We start from the raw sequence: 17500 nt of genomic DNA, 5'->3' as shown, positions 1-17500 counted from the left end.
ACACGACATAAAAGTGTAAAACTCGACCAAAAAAAGATCGGCTCGTCAACCGCTTCCCTTCATTCATTCAAAGGAATCAAACCGTTCGTGAACGACCCAACACTCGTGCCAGTGGGAGCAATAGTAGCCTGCAAGCAGTTGCAAAAAATAGACTTTGTGCAAAAATAGAGAAATGCCATACGGCACCACATCAGCCGTGCACCGTGCACGGCTGATGTGGCCGGTGGAGCTGCGACAGTGGATTCAATAGGAAGCAGCACTTGCTGCAGGCCACACCCGTACGCTGCGCCGACTTCTACATTACATTACATTACATTTAGTCATTGATCAGACGCTTTTATCCAAAGCGACGGACGCAGTCATCAGGAGCAATTAGGGGTTAAGTGTCTTGCTCAAGGACACTACAGCATGCAAGCAGGAGGAGCCTGGGATCCAACCAGCAACCTTTAGATCACTAGACCACCAGCTCTACCGCCTGAGCCACCATCCCCTCAACTTTTACCGTGATACCGAAACACCGCGGTTCACGTGTGCGTATTGAACCATAGGGGGCGTACCGAGCGGTTCGATAACATACCGTGTACCGTATCCCTACTACATCGTTCCTGTTGTGTTGGTGTATCTCGCACATCTGTCCAGTTTTCCTTGATTCATTTTCTCAGTTCTCAGACATTGCATATTGCATTTCACTGCATCTATGTATGAAAGTATGTATGTGACGAATAAACCTCTTGAATCTTGAATCACATAAACACATATACATAGTTTATGTGGCTGATTGTTGGTATATTTTAAATGCCGTATATAGATTTGTTTTTATTTGATCTGTTTTCTTGCATATTTGAATCTATTAAAGCCCCTTTCCCACATGGAATCCTTATAATTGCTGGATAATAAAAATCCGGCAAAGGCAGCAGGAAGCTCCGTCTGAAGTCTCTTCCCACATAGATGGATGTACAATCTGAAAGGGTTTGTTTTCGTTCCAGGCTCTTAGAGAGCTGCGCTTCGCTCCCCGTCTCCCCACCCCACCCGGACGGACCCGTTCCCTCCACTGCCTTAAGGTCCCAGAGCCCCCGTCCGCTGATGCAGTAACCCTGAACCAAAGTTATTAAATCAGTGTGATCATTTTCAACCTGTCCCACACCCTCCGCCTCCGGAGAAGGAACGGTCTCCACCCGTTCTACCTCTCCCTGTCCGCTCGCTCCCTCCGGTGGGCGGAGCCAAGCGCTTGGTCCCAATGTCCCTGCACCGCACCCCCGACTGTAAAAGACACGTCGAGGGTCTGAGCGGCATTTTTAAGAAGAAAAATAATACAACTTGAGAATATAAAGACCTGTCTCCGTACAGACTGGACGTGGTTCCGTTTCTCGTCTTTTCATTTCCACTTTTGTTCCAATGCTCCACCCCTACTTTCCAGAAATCTGATGCTTCCGTTCCCGCACACTTCCATCTGCTGCTGTACCAGCGTTTTGCCGTAGATTAAACTACCTGGAGAGTGGGGAAATTTACGCAACGACTTTTTACGGAACCGCGACACCGGCTCCAGTTCCCGCGTGACGCCGGTGCCGAATATTACCAGTAGATTTACGACTGGAAGGAAAAGGGCTTAAGTTCAAACTGTGTGTGTGTGTGTGTGTGTGTGTGTGTGTGTGTGTGTGTGTGTGTGTGTGTGTGTGTGTGTGTGTGTGTGTGTGTGTGTGTGTGTGTGTGTGTGTGTGTGTGTGTGTGTGAGCGAGCGCGTGTGTGTCTGCATGCATGTGTGTGTGTACACGTTTCCTCAAATGCCTTTTTTTTTTTTTCCCCCTCGGTGCCCCATTACAACCTGTCTCCCTGGATTATTTATCAAACGCGGGTTTAATCAACGATGCAGCGGACACACACACACACACGCATGCACCCACAAACACACACATGCGCACGCATCACGCACGCACACACACACAGAAAAGAGGGGGACAGACATGACAAAGGTGAATGGAGAGAGAGAGTAATAAATTTGGCGTCTGCAGCCTTTTGACGACAACGTGTTGTGCGAGTTTCTTGAAAAGGTTTTTATTGAAAATGGAAAAACCGCCTGCAAACTTCTCTCCGAGCGACTGTTGCATTCGCTCCATCGACGCAGTTTGGGGGAACGCGGAGGGCGTAGGCAGGACGTGGAGCTGGTCTGAGGTGGCCTTTAAAGGTCTCCTGTCATTTGATTTTCAAGGGTTAGTCCCGATGAAAGGATGTGAAATGTGTCCCAACATGTTATTTAGGAAAAGAAACAAACTGTGAAACGACGAAAATGTGATTCGGCTCCGGCCGTGACCTCACATTAATACTGATATTTTTTCTTTCTTTTGAGATGAAATAGATTTTGACGAGGGGGAATGACTGAAAAAAATGGATGGAATCAGAAAAGTCAGATCTGAGACTGAAACCTCAACCTCAACCTCAACATTTGGTTTTACATGAAGGAAGTTCAACATCCCTCACAAAATGAGTTTTTTCATGTGGTTTCACTCACTGGGAGACTAGAAAGGAAGCTATAATAAGTTTAAACATATAGTAAATAATATTTCATTCTCTCGTGTGATGCTAAAATAATTTTTCCACGTGGATTCCCGAAAGTCGAGCGGTGCCGGTCGCTCCACTGTTCCCTTGACGCCTCAGGAGGTTTCCAGCTCTCCAAACAGGAAGTCCGTACCAGATCTGTTCTCAGTCCCCACGAATTACAGCATTTACGTCCCGAACGAACGTTCACGAACGAACATTCAGCTCCAGAGGACGATGTCACCAGAATCCTTCGCCGTGACGTCTGAGAAGCCTCGTGGAGGAGGAGCGCCATCTTTGGCGACGTTGTGTAGTTTCTATGGCTTCCTTTAGAGGGCGCCATTTGTCGCTAATCATCTAACGTTACCGATCGAGCTCTTCAAGCAGCACCATGTAACCTTTGGTATTTGGGATTTGGCGCCCCCTACATTTTCTGAGCGCAATTGCACTTTCACGCCACTGTGGTAAAACTAAGTCCGGTCACGTTTCAAGCACAGCGCCCCTTGCACGGACCTCGCCGCTTCAGCACTCCCGTCTCATTCGCACCACGGGCCCGTCTCATTCGCACCACCGGGGAGGTGGAGCGGCTAGGTTTTGTATCAGCATTACTGCCGGACATTTTCACTGGCAAGTTTAGAATTGAGCAGTTTTTTTTCTTTTGGTAAAGTTTACCAGACAAAAAAAAAAAAAAAGCGGAGCCAGACATCAAGGAAGTGTCGTAGCGTCGTAAAGCCTATTACACTTTTCCCGCGGTATCGTACCCGAACACAGAAGTTATATAGTGTAAGAACAGGCATTCTGGGGAGGGGGGTGGGAATGAACGAGGTGCTGTTCTCCATTTTACAAGTCAGTGTACCATCAGAACGATTCTGAAGCTGTTATTTTAAGGTAAAAAAAACATACATGGTGTTGCTTTAACTCTGCTGGCAGTGTTCACAGACTCAATCAGAACAGTTCAATGAAATATTGGCAACATCAAATTGATGTTTAAAAATGGCTTTTAATTCTGATATCCCCGTTGTCAGTAAGAGCCACTGGTGTAAATTGCACCCAAGCCTCTCCTCCTTCTTCTCTTGAAAACCTCTCTGCAGACGGAGGGTTTTTAACGCCGCACTTGGAACCACCTGAAAGACCTGGTGGAGGTACAGAGATGGTGGCAAATGTGTGCGTAGCGTTTGCCTGAACAAAGGCTCCGCTTCAAATTGTTTTCTTCGGGCTTTATGATGTCCCACCTTGGGACAAATCCTCTCCTTGAGCGAGCTCCTTGAGTTGGCACCTCTCCAGATTTGGTATCGCCGGCGACTCGATCCAACAGTGTCCTGGAGAGACCTTCACGGGACAAATGCTGAGAGGGGATTTTAAACAGGAGGAGGTGGAGGAGGGTGGCAGCCCCCCTGAAGGTTTCACTTCATCTTTTGGTGTCGGTGTTTGATAATTTATCTGCGCGATGTCCATTCGTCAGTTCAAATCACTGGGTTTGAGGACATTTCATGTAATTTTGTGTCATATCTGTATGAAAAGGAAGACACCTCGCAGTGTGTACACACTGCGAGGTGTCTTCCTTTTCCCCTCTGGGTCTTTGGGAGTTTTTCCTAAAATCCAAGGGTTGGACTTTGAGACTGTTATAGTTATAGAGGGTTATATAAATAAGTTTGACTTGACATGAGACATGTTTTAGAGAAATACCAACAGAAAGGTTTCGTTTCTGTCCATTCCACTGCAGATAAAAGGTCTTCTGAAAGAGAAATAATGAAATGAAGGGAATGAGACCGACTGCCCTCCAAACCTGCACTGAAGCGTCTTCATTTCTCAAATGCAGTAAATGCTAAACACTCTGTTGGCCGGACATTCATCAGCATTTCATCACAGCCCAGTAAGTCCCAGAATCCTTTGCTCTGGGTCTCTGAACTCCTTGTCTTCCCTCCGTCAGGCTCACCACCGACTCCCAATGGAGCTGATCCATTCCGACCAATCACATCACAGCAATCCAACTAGCCCCACCCCCTTTGTTTGGCAACCTCGGCCATGGACACAAATGCGTAATTCATTTGTGTGTGTGAGGAGTGAGAGATGTTGCTGTCTCAATCAGTATAAAGCATAACATGGCAGCAGGGAAGACGTGTGTGTGTGTGTGTGTGTGTGTGTGTGTGTGTGTGTGTGTGTGTGTGTGTGTGTGTGTGTGTGTGTGTGTGTGTGTGTGTGTGTGTGTGTGTGTGTGTGTGTGTGTGTGTGTGTGTGTGTGTGTGTGTGTGTGTGTGTGGTCGCTTCTCGGGGCTAATGCCCCGCCCTGAGCGCTCCAAGCAGGTGGTGCGTTCAAGGTGAACTCGGAAAACTTCCACCATAAGTGTGACTTTTAGGGATGCTATTAGCCCTCTCTTTTTTTCACCATACGTGTGTTTGCATGGCATGATTTAAAATTCATACTAAAATATCATCAAATACACAAATTAAACAGAGGGAATTAGATATTAAAGCCTGCCTCTTATAAAGGCCAGGTAGCCTCTGCAGTGGAGGTTAATAAAGGCCCCTGTTACTATTTGAGGAACACACACACACACAATTTCTAGTTTCCCAAGTAATGCTCTAATATTCAGGGCTCATATTGTGAAAAATTGAGGTGAGGTCGTACCTTTCAACCATCATTATTAACACGACTTGAAGTTAAATTATAATATTGACATCTTACCCAGGCCTAATTGATGCTCAAAAGACATCTTTATATTTAATGTTTTGCCTGTTTGAATAGTCTGATGAGGCAGGACCATGGAGCCGTGTTCTGGGGCGGTCAGCGCCGCAACTCCGCTCCGGGTGGAGCAGATGTGGGAACAGACTGCGGGGTCTGTCCAGTCAGGGAGAAACATTTAACAGGCAGTCTGGCACACACACACACACACACACACACACACACACACACACACACACAGCTACATTTGCATATAAACTCACACTCACACGAGACAAGCATAATAAACATATATATTAACATAACAATATATAATACATCCTTAAATAAACCAAATATAAACTAGACATATGTGCACACACACACACACACAGTCAAGCCCTGACTTGAGCTACGGTAGTAGGACCCAGACGCAGACAAGATGAGGTGAGATTGGGGTAAACTGAGAATAATCTGTACTTGCGAAGCCAGGAAACACCGACCTGGAGGTAGGATGAAGTAGCAACAAAACACAGAGGGAGGGGGACGAATACACACGGGGGTGACAACAGCTGGACAAGACGAACCAGGGAGACATCCACAGGAACAAAGACAAATTGCAAGACGAGAGGGAGGAGGATAATAAACACAAGGAATAAAGACACAACGCTCAGGAGACTGAGACCCAGCGGTGACACACACACACACACACACACACACAGTGCTTCATCTCTGAGTGACGTGGTCCTCCCTCGTCTCTCTCTAGTTAAGGGTGTGTGTGTGTGTGTGTGTGTGTGTGTGTGTGTGTGTGTGTGTGTGTGTGTGTGTGTGTTGAACATCATGTTGCATTATGGATGAGTTTTGGATGGACGATATAAACCTCCTCTTGGACATCGGATCAAACTCTTCCCACCCTTGGAAAAAAAAAAGATTAGCAAACAAAACCTGAGGAATTGTCTTAATCCTCCTCTCCTTCCTCTTTTAATAAACCTGCTTCCAAATCTTACACACACACACACACACACACACAATCTGCTGGCTGTTCACCAAGAACGCTCTTACTCTCCTTGCTTGTTATCTGTTGTTCCTTTATTGTTCCATTCAATATCCGTGTCGTGTATGTGTGTGTGCGTGCGTGCGTGGTGGGGCATCTTGGGAGCCATTTAGTTCCAGAGCAGCGACGGGAAGTGGAATCGACAGCATGAGAGAGTGCACAAAGTGGCAGGAGTGCGAGCGGTCCATTATCGGTGATGTCATTATCTCCCGGCTCCAACTCTCTTTTCCTTACGCACTTTGAGGAGTTCTGACGGAGAAAGTTTCAAAACTCCACACAGTCTATTTTCCAAAATATTGCTTTGCACTGGTTAAATATATTAAAATGAACAACAAAAACAACAAAAAATATTTGTTGATAATGTAAAGGTTTTACATTATTCAGGAAACACTGCTCTACCTCTACTCTACCACCACTCCACCTCTACTCTACCTCTACTGTACTTCTACTCTCACATCTCTACCCCGACACCGTTTTTGCCCCAAAATTAGAGGGTAACCTGGGTCAACCCGCTAAAAATAGGTGATTGACACCTTTCCCATCGCCAGGAGAAATGTTGTTTTTATCTGGTGCATCACGTTCAACGTCACAAACATGTTGGAAAAGCGGCATGTGAGGGTTCCAGTGTGATTGGGAAGAAAACATTAGAGGAGACGGCAACTTAAACAAACAACGACGTCAAACTGTAAAACTTGGAAAAAAGGTATTTTGAGCCGTTCAAAAGAATCGTGTCGTTCATGAAGGACCCAATGCTAGAGTAGAAGCAGTGTGGAGCACCAGTCCTTCAGCGGCAGGGAGCGGCTGGGGGGGGTGCTGGAGCTCCCAGTGCGGAGCGGGGAGCGGCTGGGGGCGGTGCTGGAACTCTCGGTGGGGAGCGGGGAGCGGCTGGGGGCGGTGCTGGAGGGGGGTTTTCCACCGTGGTCCCCCATTCAGGAAGAAAAGTCAATAACTTCTGATTTTGATTTTGGATTGTAAATGGATATGAAATGATGGAATTATACACAGATATTCCTGTCAATTTATGCACCAGCGTCTGGAACTTCAACGCACGTCCCGTCGTGCAGGTGCAGGGGCCAAAATGAGCGGGTTCACCCGGGTGTTGTGTTCACATTGGAGCCGATCGGAGGTGGAGCCGAAAGAAACGTGTCTATTGCAGGGTCGTTTGACCCGGGAATGAAACCCGGGTTTTACTCTAAGTCTGTTCCGCCTCCTACTCTCTGCCTCTTCTTTCACCTCTACCTCCCTCTACTCTACATCCACTCTACCTCTACTCCACTCGACAGTGCCTCTACCTTTACTCTCAATGAACTGAGTAGGGACCATGGTTATCATCTTGATGAAAGTATATGATGTGATTTCATTGTTCAATTTGTCGATATAAACACATTTTTATCCGTTTTTGATTTCATTTCTGACGACCTTTCCTGGTGCTAACCTGTCTCTCCCTCTCTCCCATCTGTCTCTCTCTCTCTCTCTCGCTCTCTCTCTCTCTCTCTCTCTCTCTCCATCCCATCTGTCTCCCTCTCTCTCCCGTCTCGGTGCACAGGAGCTGGCCGACCTGCGCCACGTGCACGCCAAGCTGAAGAAGCAGTACCAGGAGAAGATGGCCGAGCTGGTGCACGCCAACCGGCGGGTGGAGGGCCACGAGGCGGAAGTGAAGAAGCTCCGCCTGCGGGTGGAGGAGCTGAAGAAGGAGCTGGGGCAGGCGGAGGACGAGGTAGGAGCGTGCACGTGAGCGTGTGCACGTGTGGGGTCCTTGATTGGTTTCATCTGTCATCTCTCGGTTTCATATTCAGATGCGTGTGCGTGTGCGTGTGTGTGTGTGTGTGTCTAGTTGGATGAGTCCCATAACCAGACCAGGAAGCTGCAGAGGTCTCTGGATGAGCAGGTGGAGCAAACTGAAAACCTGCAGGTCCAACTGGAACATCTACAGTCCAGGTGAGACACACACACACACACACACACACACACACACACACACACACACACACGATTGCATTTCGTAGAAGAGAATTTGCCGCGTCGCTGGTTTATCTTCGGACCGATGCTTTCGTCTGCGTTTGCTCTTTGCTCTCAGAGTTGGACTCCCACACGGTTCCGAACTAATTTTCAATATTTTTCTTCCGATGTTTGGAGGGATCCAGCTCGTTTCAAGCCGTCGGCTGAGTGCTTCACAACTGGGAAAAACAATATCAAATAAACCCTTAATTATCAGCACTCCCCAATTCTAATGGAAAAATTATTGTTCCTGGCAACTGCATTGATCACCTCGTGTCCAGGAACTGGCTGCTCAATTATCAAAGTTACGGCTAAAATAAAAAAAAAAACAATGCCTCAAAAACAATGAAACGGATATGGTTGGTGTAGCGGTGGGACGGAGGCTCCCGGGGGACGACGTGATGGAGGCTGCAAACGAAATGAAGGCTCCAACGCGCTGCGCCTCCACGGGTCCTGTGAGGCCAACGACCACCCGGCAGACCAGAAATGGGGGGAAGGTGAAAAATGTCAAACCGGGAAGTTTTGTGATTATTTTGTGAAAATGGCGACGCGCATCGTTCCGGGCGGAAAGAGGCCCCCGGGGGCCTGGTCGCAGACGGTGCGTTCCTGTCCACCTCGGGCGGGGATGCGTTTGTGTTGGTTTTGAACGGTTGTTGCTCACCTCCAGGAAACAAAGTCCTGGCACCGGGCTGCAGGACCCAGCCTTCCGCTGAATGGGTCTGCTCGGGCGTCAGGTTCCGCAAACCTTCATCTGTGAAGGTCCGCGTTGCAAGGGTCTTCAGGTGACTGGTGGAGGGAGGCTCCCAAACGCCCGAATCCGCCATGTGTCTGCTGCTCTGTGTTGTATGAGTCACGGTTTGTTCAGAATGTGAGGTCAGAGCAGATGCTCCTCATTCTGATTCCCACGCCTTTTAGTGCAAAGACAGGAGTGACAAGTTCTGCGGAGAGCGTTTGGAGCGGAGGAGGACTTAAAATACATGCATCTGTTTCGTTGTTTTGTTTATCGTTGTGATTCCAGTGATAATTTGCGGCAGGTTCCCGCTGACGCATCTGACATATCCACCCGCCCACAGAAGGACACATAACCGGGAAAATAGTCATTTGGTTGTTTATTCTTGTACTTGAGGAAGAGTTACAGACACTCACAGTCACATAAACACACACTCCCTTAAATGTGTGTGTGTGTGCGTGATGCGACGCTAAGCTGACAGGCTGCTTGTAGCTGCCAGGTTGATCGTAAGCCTCTGCCCTCGCAACTATGGGTAGATATGAGGTGTGTGTGTGTGTGTGTGTGTGTGTGTGCGTGTGCGTGCGTGCGTGCGTGCGTGCGTGCGTGCGTGCGTGCGTGCGTGCGTGCGTACAGCTATGGGTAGATATGAGACGTGTGTGTGTGTGTGTGTGTGTGTGTGTGTGTGTGTGTGTGTATACAGCTATGGGTAGATATGAGACGTGTGTGTGTGTGTGTGTGTGTGTGTGTGTGTATACAGCTATGGGTAGATATGAGACGTGTGTGTGTGTGTATACAGCTATGGGTAGATATGAGGTGTGTGTGTGTGTGTGTGTTATTGCCACTGCCATTCACTTAATTCCTTACATTCAACTTCATGAGTTTGTACAATGATCACCTCCCTGCTCTGTTCCTTTTCTTTCTCGCTCACATTCTGTCTCTCTCTCTCTCTCTCTCACACATTCTGTCTCTCTCTCACATTCTGTCTCTCTCTTTCTCTCTCACATTCTGTCTCTCTCTCTTTCACATTCTGTCTCTCTCTCTCTCACATTCTGTCTCTCTCTCTCTCTCACATTCTCGCTCTTCCTCCTTTATGCAGTGCACGTCGTAGCCTCCCCGCCGCTAGCCAATCGTAGGGCTCCTGCCTGCTAGTTGCCGTAGTAACAGAGAGCTCTGTGGTTACTTTCCTCTGTGGAGGAGTGACAAGCATGTCGGCATGGCAACCGCATCCGAGATGGACACGTGTGTGTGTGTGTGTGTGTGTGTGTGTGTGTGTGTGTGTGTGTGTGTGTGTGTGTGTGTGTGTGTGTGTGTGTGTGTGTGTGTGTGTGTGTGTGTGTGTGTGTGTGTGCTTTACTAATGTATGTGTGTGTGTATTTTACCGTGTGTGTGGGTGTGTTTTACTATGTGTGTATGTTTGTGTGCATGTGTTTTACTACTGTATGTGTATGTGTGTTTAACTGTTTGTTTGTGTGTGTGTGTGTGTGTGTGTGTGTGTGTGTGTGTGTGTGTGTGTGTGTGTGTGTGTGTGTGTGTGTGTGTGTGTGTGTGTGTGTGTGTGTGTGTTCTGCAGCTTTTCCCTCGCTCTGTCTTCCTGATGACGTTCTTGGATACGGCTCGGCTAAGTTGTGCTTTGATTTATGTTTTTATGAAACAATTGCTTTTATACGTCCTCCGTTTAGTTGCATAAATATTGAGAGAGAGAGAGAGACAGGAGAGAGAGAGAGACAGGAGAGAGAGAGAGAGATGGGAGAGTTTGGTCGTGTGACGAAATGCAGCTGCAAAGCTGTAATGGGTGTCTTGGATATTATAATGACATTTTTCAAAAAACTCATGTTGGTATCAAATTAGTTACAGTGGGAGCAGTGTTCCTCAAATGGGGGTACTGCAGGTGCTACTCCCAAAATTAAAAGAAAATGTGTTAAAAAAAATATTGGTTATATATAATAACCAATAATATATTATAATGTACCTACAGTACATCATTTATGTTCATCTTCTTTTCTTTTCTCCTAAAACACTACAAAAAAAAGTTTGAGAGCTGACCTCGAACCCAAGCCGTGACTTGTGTGACGGTGGCTTCAAGAGAAACGAAAAAAGGTTTTTATTTTGTTTTACTTCGAATTCCAGCTGATTTGTCATGTAATTAGCCACGACCACACAGAAATCTAAAGTTGCCCGTGAACTTGAACGTGACGCCAGGTAGGGGAGACAGGACAGAGCTGCAGTGAACGGCAAGAAGAAGAAAAAGGGAGGAGGCGGAGCGGTCTTTTAGCTTTATTTTATATTTTGATTTGTTTCTGTTCGTTTCTTTCTTGTATGAAACGAAAAACCCAATTATTACTGAGCGACGGTTCCACTCCGTCACAGTGGGAGCGATGTGTCCTTTAGAAACAGACAGGGTTTTTTTCATTTTCTATTAATAAAGCGGTTCTTCACCATCTTAAATATCCTATCCTAAATTAATCGAATGTGAAAGTGACGGAGCTGTGGCTGACTCCACCCTGCTGCCCTGCCGTGGCTCGGTCGTGGAGACGTGAAGAAACAGACCCAGAAATAAAGTAAATCCATAAATCCAAATTTGTAAATTGGCTGCTCTTTAAGAACAGGTTTCGAATTGGATTTTCAAAACTTAATGGCAGAATATTTTTACTTTTAGTCGTTTTAAAAACCATCGACAATTTAAGCTTTTTATTCAGCGCTCCCGCTGAGTCCGTTCCGGTCTCACAGAAAATGACGGATTTGGGTTTTTTTCTTCCCTTTTCCTTTTTCTTCTTTGTTTTGTGTCTCGGCACCGTCACAGATGAAGGTCGAGGTCTGAGGATGGAAATAAAGCTCATGAATCAGTGAATGGAAGTTGGTAGATGAGATGGAGGATGGATGATGGATGGATGCATGATGGATGATGGATGGATGGATGGATGGATGCATGATGGATGATGGATGGATGGATGGATGGATGCATGATGCATGATGGATGGATGGATGATGGATGGATGCATGATGGATGATGGATGGATGGATGGATGGATGATGGATGGATGGATGGATGGATGCATGATGGATGATGATGGATGGATGATGATGGATGGCTGCATGATGGATGGATGGATGCATGATGGATGGATGGATGCATGATGGATGATGGATGGATGGATGGATGGATGATGGATGGATGGATGGATGGATGCATGATGGATGATGATGAATGGATGATGATGGATGGCTGCATGATGGATGGATGGATGCATGATGGATGGATGGATGGATGGATGGATGGATGGATGGATGGATGGATGGATGGATGATAGACATAAAGATAGACTCAGACTGAGTTGTGGATGAAGAAGTTTAGTTTTCAAGACGCCTGTCAACGCACACACACACACACACACACACACACACACACTTACACACACTCTATAAAGATCATTAATTGTCCTTTAAATAAAGATCAATTCAGGCAGAATTCTACTGATAAAATAGAGCAACAGAGCAACTACTTAAAGAGAGACAGGGAGGGCTTCTCCACCTCTCCTCCGCCTCTCCTCCACCTCCTCCTATCCTCCTCTCCTGCTCCCCTTTGCCTCTCCTCCTCCCCTCCTCCACCTCCTCCTCTCCTCCCCTCCTCTTCTCCACCTCTCCTCCTCGCCTCTTCTCTTTGAGCCTCCTCCTGTGGGAATGAAATGATTGGATGTTGAGTGAAGATCTAGAAGCCTCTCCTCTAAAATGAGTCTTGGACTTAAGTAGGTACTTATAATGAACTAACTGTCACATTAAAGCTGCTTTATCTCCCCCTCTCTCCCTCTCCCTCTCTCTCTCTCTCTCTCTCTCTCTCTCCCTCTTCATCATCCTTTTTAATCTCTCTCTCTCTATCGTTCTGTTGATCTGTGCTGCTTCCTCACCAGCTCCGTCCTCTCAGCACCTTTAACCGCCCTCCATTACAGAAACACTCGTCTTTCATCGCCGTCGCTCCGGACCCCCGGTGAGCGAGCGAGGGAGCGTTAGAGCGGCGCTTCTCAACGTGCGGGGGGGGGTCACAAGATTATTTTGGCGGGGGCGCGGGAAAAAAATAATAATAATTTGAGAAGGATGTTTCCATTTAATCTCTCATAACAGTGATGTCATGTAATGATTGTCAAACAGATGTGAACTGCTGCTGCAACTGACTTGTCAGGAAATAGATTTTTATTGTAGAGGAATCTATTGATTTATTCATAAGGTTTTATTATGTTTTATCAAATGTACAATAATATACCCATCACATGTTTTTCTCCATTTATTAATCAAACCGCAAACAGCTGCAAACAAGAAATAATCAGAAGACATTGTATCACAGAAACCCCCTCCTCCTGTGTGCGTATTAGGTTATTACTCATTCTGCCGATGAAACGCGTTGTATTCAAGGCAGAGGCCGCGCGTGAAATATAAACAATGGACAAACTAATCCAACCACATTGACAAACAGACTCCGAGTGCAAATGATATGAAAAGCAAACGGTTGAAAACAAAAAAGGAAAGATCGACTTCAACCCTCTGGAGGTTGAAGTCGGAAGGAGAACGAGGGCGAAGCCGAGGACGTGGAGCTGAGGACGTGGAGCCGAGGACGGAGCCGAGGACGGAGCCGAGGACGTGGAGTCAAGGACGTGGAGCCGAGGACGGAGCCGAGGACGGAGCCGGCGTGAAGGCGACGGGACGGGACGCTCTCGGTGTGGCTTGGGGGCGAGGAGGACGCCCGTGGGGGTGGTGGAGCCGACGGGGCCGAAGCGCCAGACCCCAACCTACAAGCGAATCCTGTTGCGATGGACCTGAAAGCTTTGACTCTTTCCGTCCGAGTCGGTTCCTGTCGACTCACTTGGTAAAAAAAGAGTCGTTTTGATTCGTCCGACTCTTTTTACTTCTGGTTCCGTCGGTGCAGCGACTCCCTGAACCGTGAACGAGAGCCAGAAGAGCCGCACCGGCTCCGACTTGCGTCGAGGTGGGGGAATCGTAGCTGTGCAGCCCAAAAATGATTGAGCCTAATTCTCTCGAAATGACTCGTGTTGGCAGAGAAATGTGCGCGTGCCTGTGAACTGTTGATGAATGAATGTCTCCCGTCTAAATGATTAATTTTGGCGAAATGCAAAGTGTCAATCAGCCTAATTCGTTATGAATGACACCAAAGATCTGTTTGCGACAAACAAACCCTTTTCCCAAACGGATCAAGGTGTGAAGCCGAGAAGCAGGAAGAACTGGGGGGGGGGGGCTGTACTGGGAGATAATGAGTCGTGGACAAAGAAGTTTACTTCCCAGTCTGTCAACACACACACACACACACACACACACACACACACACACACACACACACACACACACACACACACACACACACACACACACACACACACACACACACACACACACACACACACACACACACAAACACACACACACACACAAACTCCCTCAGTAAAGATCATAAATGTTCACGATGAACAAATTGTTTCCGTGTCTTGCGCCAATCTTCCCGAGGGGTGGAGGACGCTGCCTCGGCGGCGGAGGGAGGGATGAGAGGAGGCTTCTCGGCCCCTTGGCTTCATATATTCTTCCATCGTTTTCATTCCATCTGTTCGCCGTGTCCCCGTTCGCGGCCGTCCGGGTAATGAGGACGGATGTGTCTCTCTCGGTAACATACGAACTTGATTGATTCACATTTAACGCGGGGGAGGAACCGAATGACCCAGCGGTAAAAGGAGGCGCTAAACAGCCGCTGATCTCAGCACGAATAACAACCTTTTCTCCTCCGTCCCGCCCCCAGACTGCGGCGGCAGCAGCAGAACCCGGGGCTCTTCGGGAAGATCCGCTCGGCCCGGTTCAGCCAGGACGAGGCGGACGCGGCGCACAGCGACATGGACGACGAGGAGGAGGAGCTCCAGATCCCATGATGCACTGCTGCCCCACACACACACACACACACACACACACACACACACACGCACGCGCACACACACGCACGCTGACACACGCACACACTCACAAACGCACACACGCTCACACACACACACACAAACATACACACGCGCGCTCACACACACACACACACACACACACACACACACACACACACCTGAGTTACCTGAAGCACACGGAGACGCTCTGACGTGCACCAGCAGCCGTTGGAGGAAAAGCTTTGTATCAACGGAAACGTCACTGTTCACCTTGCCACACACACGGGTGGAGCTCCACTCGTGCCGGGCGTGGCTCCGCTTTTCATGATCTCGGTTTTTACGATTTCACGAGGGATTCGATTGGATCTGTGATTGACGAGAAGGCTCACGAGACGGTTCTGTGTCCATATCACGGCATTTTATCCAAAATGAGAAAGACTTTGCATCCGACGCGCATTCCAGAAATATTTCACTGAACAAATTCAGTCCAAAACAGATTTTTTTGAATTAGCTTGTGACAATGGTGGTTTTTAATTTGAATGGAAAACAGTTGCTTAACTTCCAAACCAAGAGTGGAAACGACAATTTTCAAACCGATTTGTAAATGGAAACAATAAGAGCTGGAGGCACTTCCTCCCTCAGTGCAAACACAGAGCAGACGTTTAAACGTGAGCGATATGTTCAGCAGGATACATTTCTTCTTCTTTTCCTAAATGATGAGACGACCTCCTTTTGAGGGACGGGGCTGCCGCTGTGGGTTGTGGGGGCGGAGTCAGGAGGGGGCGGAGCCACGCCCGCCGCGTCTTCCTTCCTTCTGCTTCCGACCATGAACCTACTTCCTCAAGTCCAAACCTGAAGCGTTGGCATTTAAAAAATGGGAATAAATGTCATGATTGAGTTCGTATCTTTTAACCTCGCTGCTGCCGGGTGCAATATGCAGCAACACTTTATTTGGACAGTCCAGAGTTAATTCTAATTGATACTTAAATACCAACTCAATACTTAGTCGAGCTTGGACTCTTTGTGCCTTTCATTCGGTTGTCGTAACTTGGGGCGAATGAGAGACAGAAGAGTCGGTTCTGCGTCGGGGATGGAGGCCTCACCGGCTGCGGGCCGTGGTCCACACGCTGATGCGCCGGCTCCTCGTTCCAGATCCGGTCCAGGAGTCACTGCGTCGCTCGCTGAAAAGACTTGGGTCTTTTCATTCGGGGTTCGATTCCCAGTTCAGCCTGTGTGCCTGGCTGCAGGGACAGAGTCGCAGTGAACGGCTCCCGCAGTGACTCACCACTCCAGAGTAATTTACAAGAGTCGTTCGATACAAACTAATCATTTGCAAGTCTCACATCACTAATACATGGTATTATTAATATCTCAAATGAAACCATTCTAACCTTATATCACCTGTCAGGTAATAGTTTAGTATTTACATTGACTCAACTTTTAGTTTTCACTGAGTTGAGTGTTAACTTTGGACTATCCAAATAAAGTGTAACCACTTGCAAAATGTGTATTTACCAAAACTCGGAGAGTCAAAATATATCAAATAAAAATATTCTGGATGTGATTTGATTTTGAAACTGACTCGGATGTCTGAGTTTAACATTTTAACAGGTAATATGTTTTTTGCAGTTTGCACACGAACTGTGTTGAAATTATTCCATATTTTTATCATTGTGTCACCAGGGAGACGGGAGGATTTTGGCCTTTTAATTGAAATGCTTGGACTTCATTTTATTCCCCCTTTGAAAGCAGGAAATCTCCCCAAAAATCTCATCTTAATTGATAATTCTCTAAACTGTCCTACTGGGAATGTCTGTTGGAGCGGAATACTAAATCTTTATGAATGAAATGTCCTTGTATTATTGATATTCTCAAGTTGAATATATTTATATAAATGCAAGAATCTGATTGGGAGTCAGTTTTAAACTCACATCTGCGGGTCAACTGCAGATTAACAGAAAAAAGCAATAAACATAATAATCCACTCCTCATCTGAACATGGTCTTTCCCTCCAGCCTCAGAAGGGACCAAGATGTTTTGTACTGTTCAGGATTATAAACTATTTATAATGTTGTTGTAACCGGGTAGTTTTTATAAATGATCTGTATCTGTATTTTGTATTCCCGCTATAAATGTCACCTGTACATATGAATAACCACCACTCGCCTGGACATTCTGTTGCTGTGTGTGTGTGTGTGTGTGTGTGTAGTTATGAGAGATTATTGAATTTTTGAGTACAAGTTATTTCACTTTTGGTTTTTTCTCCCACATCTGGAAAACATATTTAACAATGATAGTTCATCCCAAGTTATCAGAAGAATAATTTCAGCACTATGTAGAGATAACAGCAGGTTCTTGTATCAATATAATAATAATGATATGATATGAATGATATAAGACTGTTCTGGTAACAGGGTGAGCGTTAAAGTAAAGTAATGCAACTTTCTGAACTTCTAGACTGATCTAGCTTCTAATTAATGATGAGAATATCCACAATAATAACGACTGGTTCTAAAAATGTTCTACCGTGTAAATATCTTATGAAAGATCCTCAAAATATTGTGAAATTATAGATATCGTGGTGTTTTGGTATCAAAAAT

At 46.7% G+C, this 17500-nt stretch overlaps 1 protein-coding gene across 1 annotated transcript in view; it reads left to right on the top strand.

Annotated features, from left to right (window-relative positions):
• Positions 1 to 17058, top strand: part of ccdc102a (coiled-coil domain containing 102A) — a 62186-nt gene extending 45128 nt beyond the window's left edge. The window contains exons 9-11 of the mRNA XM_079998118.1: positions 7795 to 7965; positions 8083 to 8186; positions 14771 to 17058. Coding sequence (XP_079854244.1) covers positions 7795 to 7965; positions 8083 to 8186; positions 14771 to 14897 — 402 coding nt within the window. The 3' untranslated portion in view covers positions 14898 to 17058. The remainder of the gene's footprint in view (positions 1 to 7794; positions 7966 to 8082; positions 8187 to 14770) is intronic.
• The last annotated feature ends 442 nt before the right edge of the window (positions 17059 to 17500 follow it).

The sequence above is a fragment of the Zeus faber genome (assembly GCF_960531495.2).
Source record: "Zeus faber genome assembly, chromosome: 3".
In the NCBI taxonomy this organism is placed as follows: domain Eukaryota; kingdom Metazoa; phylum Chordata; class Actinopteri; order Zeiformes; family Zeidae; genus Zeus; species Zeus faber.
Note: the sequence above shows the minus strand (reverse complement) of the source record. Positions and strands in the feature narration are given on the sequence as shown.